The 19,227-nt window shown below is 50.9% G+C and overlaps 1 protein-coding gene across 5 annotated transcripts in view; it reads left to right on the top strand.

The window, feature by feature from the left end:
• Nucleotides 1–19,227, top strand: part of EPS15L1 (epidermal growth factor receptor pathway substrate 15 like 1) — a 97,133-nt gene that overhangs the window by 44,316 nt on the left and 33,590 nt on the right. For all 5 annotated transcript variants that reach the window (XM_032412312.1, XM_032412313.1, XM_032412314.1 and 2 more), the window contains exons 11-18: nucleotides 1,258–1,414; nucleotides 2,053–2,138; nucleotides 3,055–3,127; nucleotides 9,514–9,675; nucleotides 10,698–10,895; nucleotides 12,176–12,340; nucleotides 16,990–17,113; nucleotides 18,099–18,149. In XM_032412312.1, the coding sequence (XP_032268203.1) occupies nucleotides 1,258–1,414; nucleotides 2,053–2,138; nucleotides 3,055–3,127; nucleotides 9,514–9,675; nucleotides 10,698–10,895; nucleotides 12,176–12,340; nucleotides 16,990–17,113; nucleotides 18,099–18,149 (1,016 nt within the window). The remainder of the gene's footprint in view (nucleotides 1–1,257; nucleotides 1,415–2,052; nucleotides 2,139–3,054; nucleotides 3,128–9,513; nucleotides 9,676–10,697; nucleotides 10,896–12,175; nucleotides 12,341–16,989; nucleotides 17,114–18,098; nucleotides 18,150–19,227) is intronic.

Here is a 19,227-nt window from a genome sequence, read left to right as displayed (position 1 = left end):
GGGGGGGGGGGGGGGAGGGAATCCCTGAAGCGCAGATAACATGCCCAGAGGGCTGGCTGGGAGCAGCTGCGGCCGGAGGGCTCGGGGGCATAGCCCTGGAGCCAGAATGCTGTGCTGCCACGGGTGGGGGCTGGCCAAGCATCCCGCATGCGGGCCTCGGAGGCCATGCTCCTTCAGAGACGGGGAGCAAGAGAGGGCCCGAGAGAAGAGGCCTCGGGCCCAGGAGCAGCTGTGGGCTGGGTATGCAGCAGGACCGGCCCTGGCAGGCAGAATCAGCACACCTCACCCTCAGACTGCAACAAGAATGAAGATGTTTTTAGATCAGCCTTTATCAGCAACATCCGGTGGGGTCTTTATGCACCCCCCCAATGCCCCGCGGCCCCGTTCGTTGGCTGTTTGGGCCCGAGTCTGTTCACCATTCTCGGCTCTCCTCTGTTCCGTGTTAGAGGGTAGTGTCATTGCTATGCAGTCACTATGCGCAGTGGGAAGTGAGGCCGCCTTTTGAGTGGCCGGGGTGAGACATTTTGCAGACGTGGAGGCCTCGTCCCACTGCGTGAGGCTTTCCTTCCCGTAAGGGCCAGCTCCTTGGTTACTGGGCTGGTCGCAGAGCTTCTCCCCCAGGCTTTGCGGGAGCTCCATGTGCCGCTGGCTTACGCGCTGCCTTGCCCGCCTGCCAGGCTGCCAGAAGGCCACGGGAGCAGGGACACCTCAGCTGTGAGGGACTGCCCTGTGCAGCATGGTCAGGCGTGGCTTTCCGGGCCCCATTGCCTCAGGCCGACAACCCAGAATGCTGCTGCTCTCACCCCTGTTGAAAGCCAGCAGCTCAGGCTGCTCAGATAACCCGGGCTGCAGGGGCTGGCTAGAGACCCGAGGGGGCACGCTCGGGCCCCGCTTCATGTCCACCAGAACGGCTGCTCTGTACTGGACCATCGCGGTCCCCCGCGCGCACGCCGTGAAGAGCCGGTGCCGTTTCTGGTAGTTGCTGCTGAGGTCTTCCCAAAGGCCCGCCACCTCGGCCTGTGGGGTGGGGTTTGGTGGTTCTCCAGCCAGTCTTTGGGCAGGGTGCTTGGGTGGGGGGTGTCGGGACTGCTGTCTGGGAACGGGATGTTCAGTAGAAAAGGAGTTGCCGCTGTGCCCCATTGTTTGTATTGTCACTGGTCATTTCTTTAAAGGATGGGTTCTGTGATTTGTACTTAGCCTGCAGGGCTGAATTCTTGCTTCTTTGATGTGTAATTAGCATCTGCACATTTCTCCCAGGGCCCTGGCTGATACGAGGCAAACAGGGAAGTTAAGTAAAGACCAGTTTGCATTAGCTATGTACTTCATTCAGCAGAAGGTCAGTAAAGGCATCGACCCCCCTCAAGTCCTGTCACCGGACATGGTCCCGCCCTCAGAGAGAGGCACTCCTATCCCGGTGAGTACTGCTGACCACACCTGGTCTTGTTTGTGTGGTTTCCCGCAGCCTGCCACCAGGTGGCGGCAGTGGCCCGCATGAGCAGGCCAGTGCCCTGCTGTCCTTACCTACCTTAATCTGGCCCCAGCCCTCACCAGGGGCCCAAGGGTGGGTCTCGGGGGTGTGTCTGGGCCACTGGGACAGTTTTCCAGGCACGGTGCTGGCCCTTTTGCTACTGTGAATTGGAGATACCATGACTATATTCCTCATACTAGGACCTACTAGTACCTGCTGGGCCTTGAGGTCAGCTTGTCAAATTTTTTTTAAGATTTTATTTTTAACTAATCTCTACATCCAATGTGGGACTTGAACTCACAACCCCGAGATCCAGAGTCACATACTCCACCAATTGAGCCAGCCAAGCGCCCCTCAATTTGTCAGTTTTTTTTTTTTTGTAAGGGAGGGGAGGGGCAGAGGGAAAGGGAGAAAGAGAATCTTAAGCAGGCTCCATGCCCAGCGTGGAGCCCGACGTTGAGCTCAATCTCACAACCCCAAGATCATGACCTGAGCCAAAATCAAGTCAGACGCTTAACCTACTGAGCCTCCCGGGGGCCCCTCAACTTGACAATTCTTAATTCTGTATTTGAATTTGGTTCCAGGACGGTTCAAGTTCTCTTGGATCAGGGGAATTTACTGGTGTGAAAGAACTTGATGATATCAGTCAAGAGATCGCCCAGTTACAAAGGTGTGTTAAAGCTCATTCCCCTGAGAATCTGAATCTTACACCAGCCCCTATCCCAGCTTATTACCACAAGTACCAGAGACTTGTGAGACATGCGGCAAGTTGACCATCACAAGTCCGTACAGCAGAAGTGAAGGGCTGCACATTTCCCTGAGTTCCTGAATTGACTTAATGAGCTCGAGTGATGACGTCCGCAGTAGTCAGTGGGGACTGTGGGGTCTTGGGCAGGTTGTTGCTAGGCAGCCCCAGGCCCTGCCCCCTGACCTCAGGAAGGCCTTGCTCTCCCTCAGCACATAAAACGGCTGAGTCTCAGGTGGCAAGTTAACGGCTTAGGACTGACAGCTGAGAGAGGCTTCGTGTACAGGTCTCTGGCTCCTGTCTGTGCCTTCTGCCTCAGTTTCCCCACCCATAAACAAGGGCTTTGGATGGGGTGTCTGCACTCTTAGAATCCGGCAGAAAGAAGTGCATCCGTTTCCTGTATGTCCCTGGGATCCTCTTCAAAGCAGCCACCTCTCACCTGTTAATTCTGGGGGAGGACACTGAGCAGAAGGGCCGAGAAAGCTCTTTGCCCTCTGTGGGCAAAGTCAGTGAGGGCGTGTTGAGCCCTCCTCACCCTGGGCGTCGCTCTGCTGTCTTCCCTCTGCTCTGGGGGCTCGAGTGGTCTCATTGGGAGCAATGCCTCATTGTATCGACAGATTCCACCCACACTGAAGGGAGGGGATGATGTCGGGTGCACAGTCACTGGGAGCCAGCTGAGCTGGGTTCTGTGGGTAAGGTTCTGTAGCACGCCTACAGCCATGGTGTAGTTTCTCGGCGCTGACTTCTCGGGCATTGAGAAGTCAGCGCCGAGAAACTACACCATGGCTGTAGGCATGCTATCACTAATCTGTGCTTTCCTGAAATCTTTTTCAATGCCCAGAGAGAAGTACTCCCTGGAGCAAGACATTAGAGAAAAGGAAGAGGCAATCAGACAGAAAAGCAACGAAGTACAGGTAAGCACAGTGCTCGCCCTGGGCAGATGAGCTGTGCCCTGCGCAGCGCTGGCTGCGCCTGTCATTGGGGGTGGGGTGAAGGAAAACTAGCCCTGCCCTTCCTGGAAGCACAGGCTTCTGGGGGGCTTCCAGGTGAGGCTTTTAAGTTTCCTGTAACCATAGACCGGGGGTTTTCTCTTGCTTTTTTTTTCAGTTGAGCTCTATAATTCACATCACATAAAATTTGCTCCTTTAGAGCATACAATTCAGTGGTTTTTAGCATATTCAGTATGTTCTTTAGCTATCTCCTCCATCTAGTTCCAGAACATTTTCATCACCCCAAAAAGAAACCCCATGACCATTAGCCCTTACCACCCCCCATTGCCCCTCCCCCAGCCCCTGGCAACTACTAATCTGCTTTCTGTCTCTATGGATATGCCTGTTCTGGACGTTAGATGTGAGACCTTTTGTGTCTGGCTTTTTCCACTCATGTCTCAGTGTTTGAGGTTCAGTCAGTGGCTGCTAACCTGTTCTCAGGATAGTCCTGCTTCCTGGAGTGTCTCCTAGCAGGTGGTGGTGATGCGGAGACTGGGAGTCTGACTGCTGGGCTCGAACCCAGTTCTTCTTAGCTGTGTGACCTTGGGCAAGTTACTTAACATCTCTGGGTCTTGTATGACATCAGTAAGGACTATTCTGCTTTCCTGAGTTGTGGGGCTGGAGAATGGGGTCTGGCATATATGCTCAGCACTCACTCAGGGCCCTCCCTGCTCTTCTCATCATTTGAGCAGAGGGGAGTCTGCACCAGGGCAAAGCAGTCAGCCCCGGGCAGCTGCACCGGTGAAGGCACGTGGGTTCCCACGATGTCTCGGGTCTGAGGTGGCTGTGGCACCCTGAGAGTGAGTGCTAGAAGTGCCGCTGGGACTGGTGGTCTCTGCTTGAGGACTTTGAGTGTTCTGAGCTCAGAGCTGGGCGGGGGAGAGGAGCACGGCCAGGTGGTCAGGACTCCAGCTCCACCAGGCCTCACCTGAGTGACCCGGACCGGTGGCTCGGCCTCCTAGCTTCCATCTCCCCAGCTGGCACCAAGGGTCTGTGAGTGGGCTGCTCACAGAGCCAAGAGCAGCCGTGTGCGCCGGGACAGTGGCCGGTTCTTTCTGGGCCACCTCTGAGGGTGTGGACCCGAGCCAGGGCAAGTAAGTAGCATCGGGCTCTCGAGGTGCTGGGCGGCCCTCCCCTGCGCCACCCACAAGGGGACTGGCGGATTCTGAGAGACTAGGAGGATGGCACGTGCCGCCGATCTGTGGGAAGGGCCATCTGTCGTGGCTGTGGTCTGCAGGTGAGGTGGGGTGGATGTGCCCTCACTGCTTCGGGACACTCACCAGTTCACGCCGTGCAGTGTCCAGACCCTTCTTTCCTTTCCTGGCTTCTCACTCTCCGTGCGTGTTAGCAGTGAGGACTGGGCTGTAGATGGTCTCCTGGAATGTTTCGGGATGGAAAGCAGGGACTGGCCTGCCTCTGACAGGAAGGGCTTTTTTGCTCAAATGAGCTGCTTCAGTTATAAGACCACCTTGCAGGCGAAGTGACTGTATTTCTCTGAAAGCCCGTGGAGCCACAGTACTTTCCTCCTGTCATTTTATTTTCTCTCAGGCCTCTGATTTCCACCCATGTCCTAGAATTGATCCCTCAGACACAGAGCCCACTCCCACCCCTCTATCCCCTGCATCCCCTCAGCCTCCATCCTTTTAGTCCTGTGGTGTGGTGGAGCTGGCCTCCTCGTCCCTCGTGCCTGGGCTGGGCCTAGCCAGCGACACGGACGTGTGGCTGGTTCTCCCTTCCTATTGTGTCTGGGTTGCCGTGAACATGATTTGGTTTTCATTCTGGTCCCTGAGGATCTGGGTGCTATGACGGCCTTTAACTGCCCAGGAAACCAGTCATCGGGTCTCTGGTGCCTGCTCTGGGCGATGCTGAGGAAGATGTCAGGTCTTTGCAGTGACTTGTTCTGACATCTGAAGGTACCGTCCCCTCTGGTCTGTGGCACGTGCAGCCAAGCCACCTAGAGCCCTGGCTGGTGGGCTCTGACGGGCACATGCCTGCAGCCTTTAAGGTGCTGGGGTCCTGGTGTGCCCCAACAGCCCCCCAGAGCTGGGAGGGAGCCCAACACCAGCCAGACTGGCCCCTGTTCCGTGGGGGCCTCATTTGTAAGCAGGCCAGGCCGGGGCTCTGCTGTAGTGCTTGATGGCAGCTTTTGGTCCTAGACAGAACACTGTATTTTTTGAAAGTTCCCCTGTGAAAACCAGGTTTGGCTTTGGTTCCTGCCACCTTTCCCCACGTGGATCTGGCCAGGAGATCGCTTGCCACACCTACTAGCACAGTCTGCGGGTCAGGGCCCCGCGTGGAGTAGGAGTCCTTTGTCCTCAGGTCCGTTTATGTCTGGTTTTAGGCAGCGGAAGCTTCAGCTTCAGCTCCCCCGGTCCTGTTCCCAGGGTGCCCCTTCCCCGTCCTCCCTGGGGGTCTCTCACCTCCATTTCCATCGCTGTCGTTCTGGTGAGCACCTGCAGCGTCTTTGCCTGGTTTTTCGTTTTATTTAGTTTTTGTGACAACAGCGTTACTGAGCTAGAACTCACATACACACAATCCATCCATTTAAAGTATGTAATTCCGTGGTGTTTAGTGTGTGCTCAGGGCTGTACAACCATCACCACTGTCAGTTCGTCAGCACTTTCCTCACTCCGAAAGGAAGCCCCGTCCCCATTAGCAGTCCCCGTTCCCCTCCCCAGCCCCTGGCACCCACTGATCTGCTTCCTGTCTCCGGATTTACCTGACCTGGACATTGCGTGGTAATGGATTCATACACGGTGTGACCTCTGTCTGGCTTCTTTCACTCCACCTCATGTTTTCAAGGTTCATCCACATCGTGGATGATGAACCAGCGTGTGTCAGTGTGTCACTCGTTTTTATGGCTGAGTGAGACCCTACAGTGTGGCTGGACCACATTTTGTTCGTCTGTTCATCCGTTGATGGATATTTGGGTTCTTTGACTTTTTAGCTATTGCAAATGACGTCACTATGAACGTGGACATATGATTTCACTTCTGTTGGGTCTGTTACCTAGGAGTGGAATGGCTGGATCATATGGTAACTCTTTTGAGGAACTGCTGGACTGTTTTCCAATGTGGCTGTGCCATTTTACACTCCAGCCTATAATGCATAAGGGTTCCTGTTTCTCCATATCCTCGCCAACACTTATTTCCCATTTTTTATTTTAGCCTTCCTAGTGGGTGTGGAGCAGTACCTCATTGCCCCTAACACTTCCCCTAATGATGTTGAGCATCTTTTCATGTGCTCATTGGCCATTTGTGTATCTTCTTTGGAGAAATGTCTATTCGGACCCTTTGACCATTTTTAAATTGGGTTGTCTTTCAATAGCTGAGTTGTAAGAGTTCTTGATAGTTTCTAGATATAAGTTCTTCATCAGATATGTGATTTGCAAATATTGTGGGTTGTCTTTACTTTCTTAATGGTGTCCTTTGAAGCATAAAGGTTTTAAATTTTGGTGAAGTCCAGTCTATTCCTTTTTTTTTTTTTTCCTGCTCTTGCCTTTGGTGTCATATCTAAGAACTCATTGCCTAATTCAGGGTCCCAAAGATTTACCCCATGTTTTCTTCTAAGATTTTATCGTTTTAGCTCTTACATTTAGATCTTTGATCTGCTTTCAGTTAATTTTTGCATATAGTGAGGTAAGGGTCTGACTTCATTCTTTTGCACGTGGAGATCCAGTTGTCCCAGCACCACTTGTTGAAGAAACTGTTTTTTCTCCATTGAATGGTCTCGGCACCCCTGTTGGATATCACTTGGCCATCGATGTGTGGCTTTATGTCTGGACTCTGAATTCCATCCCATTGATCTACCTGCATTTCTCCGTACGTCAGACCACCCTGTCTTGATGACTGTAGCTTCTTAGGGGCATACCTCATTTTATTGAGCTTCACGTGATTGTGCTTTGCGGCTACTGTGCGGTTTTCTGTTTTTGTCTTACAGATGGAAGGTCTGTGTCAACCCTGTGTCAGGCCAATTTATCAGCACCGTTTTCCCAGTAGCATTGGCTCACTTGGGGTCTCTGTGCCCCATTTTGGTGTTTCTGCAGTCTTTCAGACTTTTTCATTTTTGTTATGTGTGTTACGGTGATCTGTGATCAGAGACTATGACTCACTGAAAGCTCAGATGGTGGTTAGCAATTTTTAGCAATAAAGTATTATTTTATTTAAGGTGTGTGCATTTATTTTTAGATATAATGCTATTGTATACTTAATAGATTGCAGTATAGTATAAACATACTTTTATATGCACTGGGAAACTAAAAAATTCATTTGACTTGCTTTATCGCAATATTTGCTTATTGCAGTGATTTGGAACCAAACCCACGATGTATCTGAGGTATGTCTGTTGTAAATTTTGAAATTGAAAAATATGAGTCCTGCCACTTTGTTTCTTCTTTTTCAAGATTGTTTTGGCTATTCCGAGTCCCTTGCATTTCCTTAATGAATTTTGGCATCAGCTTGTCAGTTTCTGCATAGAAGCCAGCAGGGGATTCCTGGGGGGGGTTTGAACGGAGTTTGTAGGTTGTCTGGGTTATTTCTGTGTTCTCTTTGCTTAGACACCTCCCCCATTCTGACCCAGCTCCCATCCTACCCATGAGCTGGTGGGTCTTTGTCCCCGTGGGGCTCTTCGATTCCTCCTTCTTCTTTATAGAATGAGGCTCAGATTCCTTGATGTCCCAGGCTGTTGGCCACCTGGTGTCCCAGGCTACCACACTGGGCCTGACCCTCCTCCCTGCTTCGTTTCCTCCTCCTCCATCACTGTTCTTCCCTCAGATGTGGCAGACCCATGTCCTAGACTCCCTACCACCAGTCTCTTCTCTTCTCCAAACTTGTCAGACTGAGGATCTGCTTCCTGAATTAAAGGTCAGGGGCAGGGAGCCTGGGGAGCTATCCAGAGAGGAGAGAGCCATGACATTTTTATCCTCAAGGCAGAGAGGAGACGTGACTGCTTTGGATTTTTTCCTAAAATGGCACCAGCAACCCATAGCCCAGGCCAGCCCTGGGGATTGGCCTCACCATCCCTGTCTTCCTGTACCCCTCAAGGTCCCCTCAAATCTTTCCCTTTCTTTGGTTCCCATGGCCACCGTCTCACCTAGTTCTGGGTCCCCTCCCTGCTCCCTTTGTCAGCCCTCCCAGGCCTCCATCTCCGCTGCCGCACCCATCCGTGATTTTAGCTTTAGTTATAAGACACTTGATAAGATATTTGCCTGGTTGAAAATCAAAAGGCGTGAAGCTTCCTGCCCTCCCCTTCACCCCCTCAGAGATGCAGTTCATTGGCTCCCATGAGGCCTTCCAGGAAGGTCATGTGCATGTTTAAGGAGAGAGATTTGTGCATATTCTCTCCTTCCTGTTTGCACGAATGCCAGAATGCGAAGTACACATGTGCTCTGCCACGTGCCTTGTTTGCTTCACATTGTAACTCAGAGTATGAGGTGCAGCTTCTCTTAGGGTAAGACTGTACCCCGCAGTTGTTAGCCAGGCCCGCCTGGTGGAAATTTACATTGTTTACAGGTTTTGCGCTCACACACTACCTGTGGTCACATGTGTTGTACACCTCTAAGATGCTTCTCCTAGAGGTGTCGTAGTCGGGTCTGAGGGTCCCTGCTAGGTCATCTTGATAGATACTGCCAATTTGGAGGAGCGTTAGCAGTGGAGAAGCATCGTGTCCCAAGCCCATACTTGAATGTCCTGCCCCAGAAGCAAGTGCAGTCTCATTGGTGTGGCCCTGCTTCCTTTGGCTCAAGTTGGAGCCCAACCCCCCCCTTCCCCACCTTGGGTCCCCTGCTGTCCCCCCACCGCTGGGCTCCTTTCCTCCTGGCTCTTCACGTGGCTGCTGCCTGCTTGTCCTTCGGGTCCACCCTAAGTAGTGCTTCCGTGGGGGTCCCCTCCATCTGTGCAGCATCAGTCCGGTCTCCCCGTGTCCCCAAGTCCACCCAACAGCACTCATGCATTCTGTTGGTTCCATTCCTCCCAGTTTATTTATGTTTGGGTGATGCCTCTCCTCTCTCCACCCCTGACCACATGTCACTGGACAGCTCTTCTTGCTGGGACCCAGCCACTCTCCTGGCCCCTGGCCTCTCTTAGGCCGTCAGTAAGTATTTGTCGGGACGCTTAGTGAGAGCTCAATCCACAGCTGCCAAGCCAGGATGCACGCATTTACAGCAGGTGTGCACCGGATGCCTGCCAAGTGCAGACTGGGGGCACAGGCGGTTTTGTAGGACGTCCTGGGGGCTCCAGCCCAGGCTGAGACCCTGTTACCGGGATATTCCCCATTCTCATCCGTCTCAAGTAACGTGATGTGACTCTTCCTAGGAATTACAAAATGATTTAGACCGGGAAACAAGCAGTTTGCAAGAGCTAGAAGCTCAGAAACAGGACGCCCAAGACCGCCTTGACGAAATGGATCAGCAGAAGGCCAAGCTCCGAGACATGCTGAGCGACGTGAGGCAGAAGTGCCAGGACGAGACTCAGATGGTGAGTCTCACACCCAGCACTGCAGGGGGGCTTCCTGCAGGCTTGTTTGAACTCACGATGCCCTTGAAGCACAGGGCTGAGACATCCTCCTGGATTAATAGAGACATACCACTTGAAAAAGCGACCAAGCATTTGTGGCCTGACTTCAGTCTCACCCACCAAGCCATACGGTGAACGGCCTTTGGTCCCTGCTAACCTGTGTGTGTGGACACCTCACCCTGGCCCGTACCTCACCGCACAGGGGGGCCAGCACGCCCCTCTCCCGCTCTGCTGTCTTCACTGCTCATTACAAACCAGAGGGGCTGCAGCCTCAGCAGACTGTAAAGCCTTGTGTCCTCCTCTGCGGCCTCATTTGGGGATCTTTAGCCCCTGGGGGACAGATCGCCTGTGCTTATCCCAGGTGTCACTCTTCCTTATCCCAAATTGACTTTCTGCCAGTTACATGGGCATGAGCATGTCTGCCTTGTTGTTTCTCTCTGTCATGCAAGTGGAGAGAGGGCCCTGGAAGGAGGCCAGGCGTCCGGCCATCGGGCTGGTGTCTGCCTCACTGGGCTAGCTCCTTCCAACAACGTGAATTAAGAATTCTACCTTGGGGGGCGCCTGGGTGGCTCAGATGGTTAAGCGTCTGCCTTCGGCTCAGGTCATGATCCCAGGGTCCTGGGATCGAGTCCCGCATCGGGCTCTCTGCTCCTTGGGAGCCTGCTTCTCCCTCTGCCTCTTTCTCTCTCTGTCTCTCATGAATAAATAAATAAAATCTTTAAAAAAAAAAAAAAAAAAGAATTCTACCTTGGGGTGCCTGGGTGGCTCAGTCGGTTGAGTGTCCAGCTCTTGGTTTAGGCTCAGGTTGTGACATCAAGCCCCACATCGGGCTCTGCACTCAGCGTGGAGTCTGCTTGTCCCTCTCTCTCTGTTCCTCCTACCACTTGCGCAGATGCTCTCGCTCTCAAATAAACAAGTAAAATCTTAAAAAAAAAAAAAGAAAAAAAAGAATTCTCCCTCAATCATATTTCATCTCATTTCAGATTTCCTCATTGAAGACCCAAATCCAGTCTCAGGAATCTGATCTCAAGTCCCAGGAAGATGACCTGAACCGGGCCAAGTCTGAGCTGAACCGATTGCAGCAGGAAGAAACCCAGCTGGAGCAGAGCATTCAGGCTGGGAAAGTTCAACTGGAAACCATCATCAAGTCCCTGAAATCGACGCAAGACGAAATCAACCAGGTACCTTGCTGAGGATGGGCCCCCGCCTCTGCTGGCTGTGGCGGGGCCTTCTGGGGTCTTCTGGCACGTGGAGTAGCTGAGGTGACTGGTCACAGTGCTGTATGTGACCAGCCTGTGTTGGTCTGCACCTGCACCGAGGCCACTTGTTTCCTTTGCTGTCACCCCCTCATTTACATTAGGCTCTCTTCTGAGAGGCTGCCACCCTGGCCTGGAGGGTGAGCCCCCAGAACCCTCCAGTGTGTGTGCAGGCGTTGTGCTTTGGCCCGGTGGCAGTGTGCTTTGCCTTCCACTTCCCCACCTGAGTGCATGCCATTTTGGGGGAATGGGCAGGGTCTGTGTGAGGACTTGAAGAGCTCCTGTGGAGAGGGTCTTGGGCACAGAAATGCCCTCACCAGCGTGGTTCTTGGACAAGCGAGAAGGACAGAGTCTGAGACTGGTTCCAGCACCTCTCCATCCCCATGCAGTTTGCGGACTGGCACATGGAGGAGGCCCCACCCTATGACCAGCATCACCCCATGCTTCTTCAAGTTCTTCAAGCTGTCTGGGCACCCCGTCCTTTTCCCACGCCCGTGTGAGGGCCCTGAGGCCTGCAGCGGCGGCTCACCAGCAGAGGGAGGGCTCCTCTCCTCCCCTGTACATAATGGCCCCTGCGTGTCCCATCTACGGAGTGGGGGTGATGCTCGCCCTTGGCAATGTCAGAATGGCTAGTCGTGCTTCCTTTCCTGACTGGCTCCACCTCTCGCTCTTTTTGCTAGGTTACAGACAAAAGTTGATCACAAACGTGCCAGGGGTTTAATACCCTATATTGTTTCATTCGTAATGAATAGGTGTAGTATTATCTTAAGACCTTTTACCTCCAAGCAGTAAGAGTTTGTACAGGTAGATAGGAACCGAGACGTGAGTGTGTGTTAGTAATAACAGTGAAGTTCGCTGCTGCTTATTAACGCAAACGGGGTGATAAAAACTCCATAAAGGAAAATGTTGATAATCGCTTGGAACAGATTGTGAATCTGGATTTTACCAGTTTCAGTTTGTTCAGAATTGACAAACGTCTGTTTGAACATGGGCTTCCCTCAGGGGCTGGGGATACAGAGGGGCCTCAAGGGGCGGTGGGAAGGACCTCATTCTGGTTTACAAGTGGTCTCGCTTCTTGTAAACTCTGTAGGCGAGTAATTCAGTTTCCCATCTGTCACTCTGGGTTGGGCATTAGGAGAAAAAAATGTCTCGCCTGACACTTTTCCCCTAAACCCTGTGTGCTAGCGGCCATCTTTGTTGTGTAGGCACGAAGCAAGCTTTCCGAGCTGCACGAGAGCCACCAGGAAGCCCACAGGACCCTGGAGCAGTACGACGAGGCACTCGACGGGGCCCACGGCGCCAGCCTGACCAACTTAGCCGACCTGAGCGAGGGGGTCTCCCTGACAGAGAGGGGCGGTTTTGGAGCCATGGTAAAGGTCGAATAAACATATTCCAGTCCTGGGATTAGGTCCCACGTTGAGATCAGAGAATGCCCTGCCTGCGGGATCCGGCGCTTGCCAGCCTTGATTCTGTCCGAATGCAGGGTGTTTCTTGTGTCCACTGCCGCTCTGCGTGTCCCCACAGGCCCTGCGGCCCAGCGTACATGGCTGTGCTCCAGCCTTGCTTCTGGGACAAAGCGAAGGATAGGCCTGAATCCTTTGTAAACCAGTGTTTAAAGACCATCTTTAGTGGGCCGACCACCTGCGTTTGGAGGGTTTCCCAAATGTAACCAAAACTGAATCAAGCTCTCACACATTGTGAAACCCTATATCCTGCTAGTTGGGGGGACCAGGGGAGTGTGTGTGTTCCTACAAGGAGCACCTTGAAAATCGAATGTATTGCTAAAGATCAAGAAAAGTGACAGCCCTTTCGAGGCACTGCTGTTTGACCTATGAACTGGCCTCTCTTTTGCAATTTTGGTTACACTGAAAACCTCGGCACTTTATGACCCTAGGGGTCCTGATCAAGGCCCAAGGGGCTCTTGGCCTCTTAGGTTTCTGTGGACTCTCGGGCTGCTCACATCCAGCCAGTATTACTTTTTCCTCAGATTATCAGGTCCCCTTGTTCCTGTCAGGTCCCCTTGTTCCTGGCCCCGAGCCCCAGCGTTTCCACTCTAGTCTGGCTGATGAGAGCATCTTTGTGCTCCTGAGGGAGCCAGTGGGACGCGGTTGGTCTCGATGGTTTGGTTGTGCTGTGCTTCTGAAGCCTTTCACTGCTCGCCCCACACTGCTGCCCCCTCATCCAGGACTCATCCTCTGAGCCCTCCTTCTACTCCTGGCCCTGTTGGCTTCGCAGATTCTTTTCCTTCCTGTAATAATATGGCTTCTCTCTCTCTCAACTAGAGACTTAGCTCTTCATGTTCATTTCTTGATGTGTTTCTTTCCTCAGTAGCTGAGTACTCAGTCCCAGGAATTTATGGGGAAGCTTACGCCTCCTTCCCTGAGTCACTTAGAAGATGCTGTTGATGCGCTCCTCTGTCTCCTGTCTCTGGCCCTTGCTGCTTCCCTCTGCTATTCACAGATTCCTTTTTGTCATGGAATTGTAAACGGGTGAATTCCATATCCGCCCTGGGGCCCAAATTCAGCTTCATTGTCTGAATTTAGACTATGGAACAACATCCACTCATCGTTAAGTGCTTGAGGCAGAATTGCCCGCTTGGTTGTCCGGCTGTCCCCTGTCTCTGTGTGTGCATTTCAGCTTCGCGGCCCTGCTTTCACTTTCCCCATCTGGCGTTGGTCCCCTTGCACAGCTTTGGGCTTGTCCTGTTTCATCTTCGTTCACGAAACAGCTCACTCTCAAACCCTTTTGCAGGTTCGAATAAGATCAGTTTCCTTGGATAAAAAGTTGGCAGCAAAGTGGCAGTTGGCAAGTGGCCAGTGATTTCCCTCCTCCCCTTTCCCCCCCCCCCCCCCCGATTTTTAATCTTTCCTTATTTTCATTCATCTTGTAAGCAGGGCAAAGTTTACATGATAGTCAACTCATCCTGGAATGTCGATGTCAGATATGTTACATAGAAACTTGCAACCAGTGTCTGAAAGAAAAACTATATTTATCTTGTACAAATACAGTTTTTAAAGCATTTTTCGGTTTGTTTCCTTTTCTTAATAAATACCTCGAAGAGGGCTTTTTGTTTACTCTTGAATATTTCGAGACTGCTTCACAGAGCTCTTTGTTCTCTTTGAGGTGGGTGAAAGTGAGGGGTTTAGTCCCCTGAGAGTAGTATAACCAGAGAGGTGCATCTAGAACTTTCTAAGGCTGGACAGTTCTATTAAAGTTACTAACTTTAGTGTTAAGCTCATAACTATGTTACTTTATCCAAGAGACTGATGCTTCTTAAAGCCAAATTTATTTCTGGTCTTTCATCTGATGATGATAATACTGGCTTCTTGCCCTTGAAGACAGCACCCAACCAACCTGTCTAGTAGACAGAAGGTAATAAATCATACTGGACTTAAGCCTCGCCAAGAACTCATCATTGGGTTGTCTATTGCATCCAGCCCCACTGGCATGCTGGAGCCATATTTTCTTGGCTCTCCAGAGCTGATTATTAAATAGGAATTTTGTAACCTGATTGTAGAACTTTTGGTAACTTGGATTCAGCCACGGTGGGAGTATTTACACCATGGGAACTGGCAGAATCTGCCAATCAGGGCTTTTTTTTTTTTCCCTCAGAGAGCTGGTTCACCAGCATACCACTGCCCAGCCCCCATCTAAAGGGAAGGAAAGTCACAGTAACTCCTTTCAGAGTTGTCACATCTATTTCTTAACAAGTGCAGAACTTAACACTAGTTCCTGAACTCTGTGTTCGAGGTATTTTACCTCTGTCTTTCGCCCTGGTGCTTGTCTGCTGTACTTGGGTCTCCCAAGTGGCAGCTGACTCAGTTCTCACTGACAAGCGGTCAGTGGATGGTGGAGTTTATGGCATCTGTGCACCAGGGGAAATCTCATTTTCTGCTCCGAATCCGTGAAATAAAATCAGAACCACTGGTGGTTACCTTACGTACATGAATTCTCCTGGGGTCTCTTTAGGCTTCTCCTTTGAAGGGGAGGGAGCGATTGCTGCCTTAGGCAAATAACTGCTCCTGAGAAAGAGATGGCAGACCTGACTTTCAGGTCAGGGGGCTCGCAGCCAGAGCCCCTAGAATCACAGTCTCCTCTCTGCCATCACCCCCTCTTATTTGGCAGGGTTCCAAGTGGTGATCGAAAACATTAAAAGAAAAAAAAAACCCCACCAACTTGTAAACCAGTGCTATTAAACACTAAATAGAAGCTTCCAGTCTGAGACTGAGGTGTCATTCTTAATGCACACCCGTGTCCAGGTCATCATCTCTCTCCATTCTTCTGGAACAGATACATTCCTTTCCCCATGGTACAGTGTGAGAGGTTGATTTTCCATCTTGGCCTCCCAGCTTCTTTAGATTAGGACTTCTCCCTCATATTTATCTGTGTCAGAGAGCCCCATCAGACGCTTGCTGGGTGCATGCGTCGTGCAGGTGTTAGCACCATGCTGTCCTTAACGAACCGCACGCTTCTGCCAGACGCGGAGCTTGCAGACATCTATACTTACTTGCCTAAGAACCTGCTTGGTTTCCCCACCTTGGGAAGCCCTGTGGTTGGAGGCTGCAGATAATCTTTCCCAGGTAAGAAAAGTCTTCCCATTGGCCCAGTGCCTCTGAGAGCCATCCTGCTTCCCAAAGTCAGCCAGCCCAGAGTGCTAGGAGCCTAGTCAGGAATCTTCCTTTGACGTCATTGCCCTGTAACCATTGTCTGTATTTTTACGGAAGCCCCAGCTCTTTAATTATTTGGCTTTGGAATAATGGATGTTTGCCAGCCCCACGGGTGCCGACACATCTGCCAGATTCAGTGAGGATGTTGTGCTTTTTCATATCACAGTGAAACCTTCATGTTTTCACTGAGGGTGTGTCTTTATTAACCAAAATACACTCACTGTTTCTAAACGAAGTGCATTGTTCCTGTGTAGATTATACCCCCCCACCAACATTTGGGCCATTTTCAACTATAAAAATGTGCTCTTCAAAAGCAAATCTTTTTTTTTTTTTTTTCCTTCTGGTTTAAACATGCTTGTTTGTTTCTAGAAATAAGCACTTTTTAAAAAACATGCACAGTGCGAAGTGTATATGCTCTAGTAGTTCTAACTGCATAAGCAACTCATTTCCTCCCAGGATGTAAATAGCCTGCATGTTTCTTGGTGTGGAAAGAGCATTTTTAAAAATGCCCACATAGGTAGACGTTCTGTGAAAAAAAGATGATTGAGGGAGGCCACACTTTTGAACGAGACCCATGCTGTCGTTGTTGAATGGCTTTGTTAGGTTTTCTTTTTGACATTTCCAAAAATACCACTGTTTTCTGACTTAGTGATTTTTTTTTTTTAAGCAGAATTTCTAATTGTGAGAAAATACACATAACATAGAATTGACCATCTGAACCATGCCTCAGTATATTCACACTGTGTAACTAAACTCCAGAGCGTTTTCATACCCACTAAACACTCGCTCCCCGTCCTGCTTCCCCAGCCCCTGGCACCCACCGCTCTACTTTCTGTCTCTGAATCTGACTCCTCTAGGGACCTCATATAAAGTGACACTGTCACACAGCATTTGTCTTTTCGTGACTGGCTTGTTTCACTCAGCATAATGTCCTCAAGGGTCAATAATATTTCCTTATATTTCTACATACTACATCCAGTATATCTGTTCGTCTGTCAGCGGACGTTTGTTTGGGTTGCGTCCACTCAATTTTTAAATAAACTTTCAGTTTGCAAGAGTGGTGGACTTACAGGAAAACTTAAAGGGAGTACAGAAAGTTCCCACATACCCCACACCCAGCTTCCCCTATCATTAATACCTTGTCCCTGCGAATGAACATTTGTCACTGCGAATAAACTAGTGTCGACACGTCACTATGAACCAACGTCCACATTTCTTTGATGATTTTTTAATCGTTCTCTGTAAGGTCCCACTGCTTGAAGGAGAAATACGCAAGTTGGGTAGGGAATTCTGCACTTTGCTTTAAATTTGAAATAATAAAATTCCTGTCCTGTCTCTTCACAAAATTATAGGACGATCCTTTCAAAAATAAAGCCTTGTTATTTAGCAACAATGCCCAAGAATTGCATCCGGATCCTTTCCAGGCCGAAGACCCGTTCAAATCCGACCCATTTAAAGGAGCTGATCCCTTCAAAGGTATCTCGCCCGGTGCCCACTTCGTCATCAGAGGGCTGTTTACTTTGTGCCGTTTAGAACTGTCTGATGACTAGAATGGTTGCAAGATAGGCACCTTCTGGAATGGAGAGGGAAGGGAATCCTTGGAGCCTCCTGGGCTACCTGAGTGTTTCGCTTCAGCCGGTTCACTACAGAACTGAGGCATTGGCGTGTGGTGGAAGAGCTCAGCTCCCAGCTCCCAGCTCCCAGCGAGGTGCCCACATTCAAGGGCAGCTGGCTCCGCCCTTAACCTCTGCACACCTCGGTTCCCAGCCTCCAGAAGGGATGGTAAATTCTCCCTCGCTCTCCTGGTGGGATCAATAAGACAATCAGATGTAGTCATGATTATGAAACTACCCAGTGAAGGACAGATCCCCACGTAAGTCTAAGGTCTTCATGTGACACATTTACCCAGAGCCACACGTGAGTCGAGAATAACCAGGAAGACTTCTACGAACAAGTTTTCCTCGGTTTCCCTGTTTTTTTTCAGAGCAGGAAGCCTGAAAGCCTTCCAGGAAGGGTATCTGTATGTTCCCGAGCGAAGTGCTGGGGCGGGGAGAGGGCAGTGGGGGTGCCTTTCCAGTGTCAAATGTGGGATCGAAGGTTCGCAGGTCCAAGAGAGGAATCGGGCAGCTCCTGAAGCTTGGATGTGTGGAGCTCATCATCGCTCCGGGGCTGCCTGTGGGTTGAGGACTGGGGCAGCCCTGGGGTCCTGTGTTATCGTACCAGGGGGAGGTGAGAGGGAGATGAGATACAAGCGTAAAGCATGGCAGAGAAAGAGAGGAGTGAATTCTGGCTCACTCCACGTTTTCCCCGCCTCCAGCCCATGTTGAGCAGCCAACAATACCTCATTTCATCTTGAACACCCCAACTAAGAAAAGCCACCTCGGCCAGTGGCCGCTCCCACTTGGATATGCCAGAGTCCTTTCTGCCATAGAGCTAAACGTCCCTCTCTCCTCTAACCTAGGTGACCCATTCCAGAATGACCCCTTCGCAGAACAACAGACAGCTTCAGCAGGTAAAAGCCTTTGTTGAAAAGACTTTTTGTTTTTTCGTGGACTCGTCCTCAGACTCTTTCCATTCCTAGTTCAAGTTGAAGGAAATGGAAAAGCAGCCTGTCTGCCAGGCCTCCTACGACAGGGCAGCAGGGGAGCTTAGTTTCTGAGGAAGCCTGGCAGCGACATTACCCTTCCCTTCACCGACGGGTGCCCCTTCTTGCCGACCTCACAGCGTGAAGAGAAGCAGAACTAGAAAAGGAGCTCCCAGTGGCCGGGCGATTTTTCAGACCTGCCCACGGCAGCTTGGTCCTGTGGTAGCATCAGGGGGCCCCGTGTAGCGCCTTCCCGCAGCGGGGCTTCGGTCTACACATGCCAGAGGCGGCCGCGGTACCGGGAAGCACGGCCATCTGCACTGCACGAAAGCCTAGTGTCTCGTTCCCTGCTGGTGACAGCGGCTTTGCCCCGTGTCCATTCACCATGCCTGCACCCCGCATTCCAGGGGACTGAGCACACCGTGGGTATGGTGGTGCGATCATGCTGCCTGTTTATCTACTTCTGTATTTTTTTTACTGAGGTGAAATTCATACAACACAGAATTCACCATTTTAAAGTGACAATTCAGTGGCATTTGGTACATTCATAATGTACAGACACCACCTCTGTGTAGTTCTAGAACATTGCCGTGCCCTAAATGGAAGCCTCATCCCCATGAGCAGTCACGCCCCTTTCCCCCTCCCCCAGCCCCTGGCAACCACCAGTCTGCTTTCTGTCTCTGGATTTATCCATGTTTTTATTATTAAAATCAGCTTTGTTGGGAGGTATAATTTACACACAACAAAATTCACCAATTTTAAGTGTGTAATTAGGTAAGTTTGGGGAAATGTGTGCAGTTGTGTGAGATCGAGAACACCTCCATTGTCCCAGAAGGTTCCCTTGTGCCTCCTACCCCCAACCCCCAGGCCCCTGGCAACCACTGACCTGCTTTCTGTCATTATGGTTTTTCCCTTTTGTAGAATTTCATATAAAATGGCGTCAGTCAGCTATGTGTTTTTACATTTGGGTTCTTCCATGAAGCATAATGTTGTTTATTCATAGGGG

This window comes from Phoca vitulina, unplaced genomic scaffold, assembly GCF_004348235.1.
Source record: "Phoca vitulina isolate PV1807 unplaced genomic scaffold, GSC_HSeal_1.0 scaffold13, whole genome shotgun sequence".
In the NCBI taxonomy this organism is placed as follows: Eukaryota; Metazoa; Chordata; class Mammalia; order Carnivora; family Phocidae; genus Phoca; species Phoca vitulina.
The sequence above is the reverse complement of the archived record's forward strand: the minus strand, read 5'-3'. Positions and strand labels throughout refer to the sequence as shown.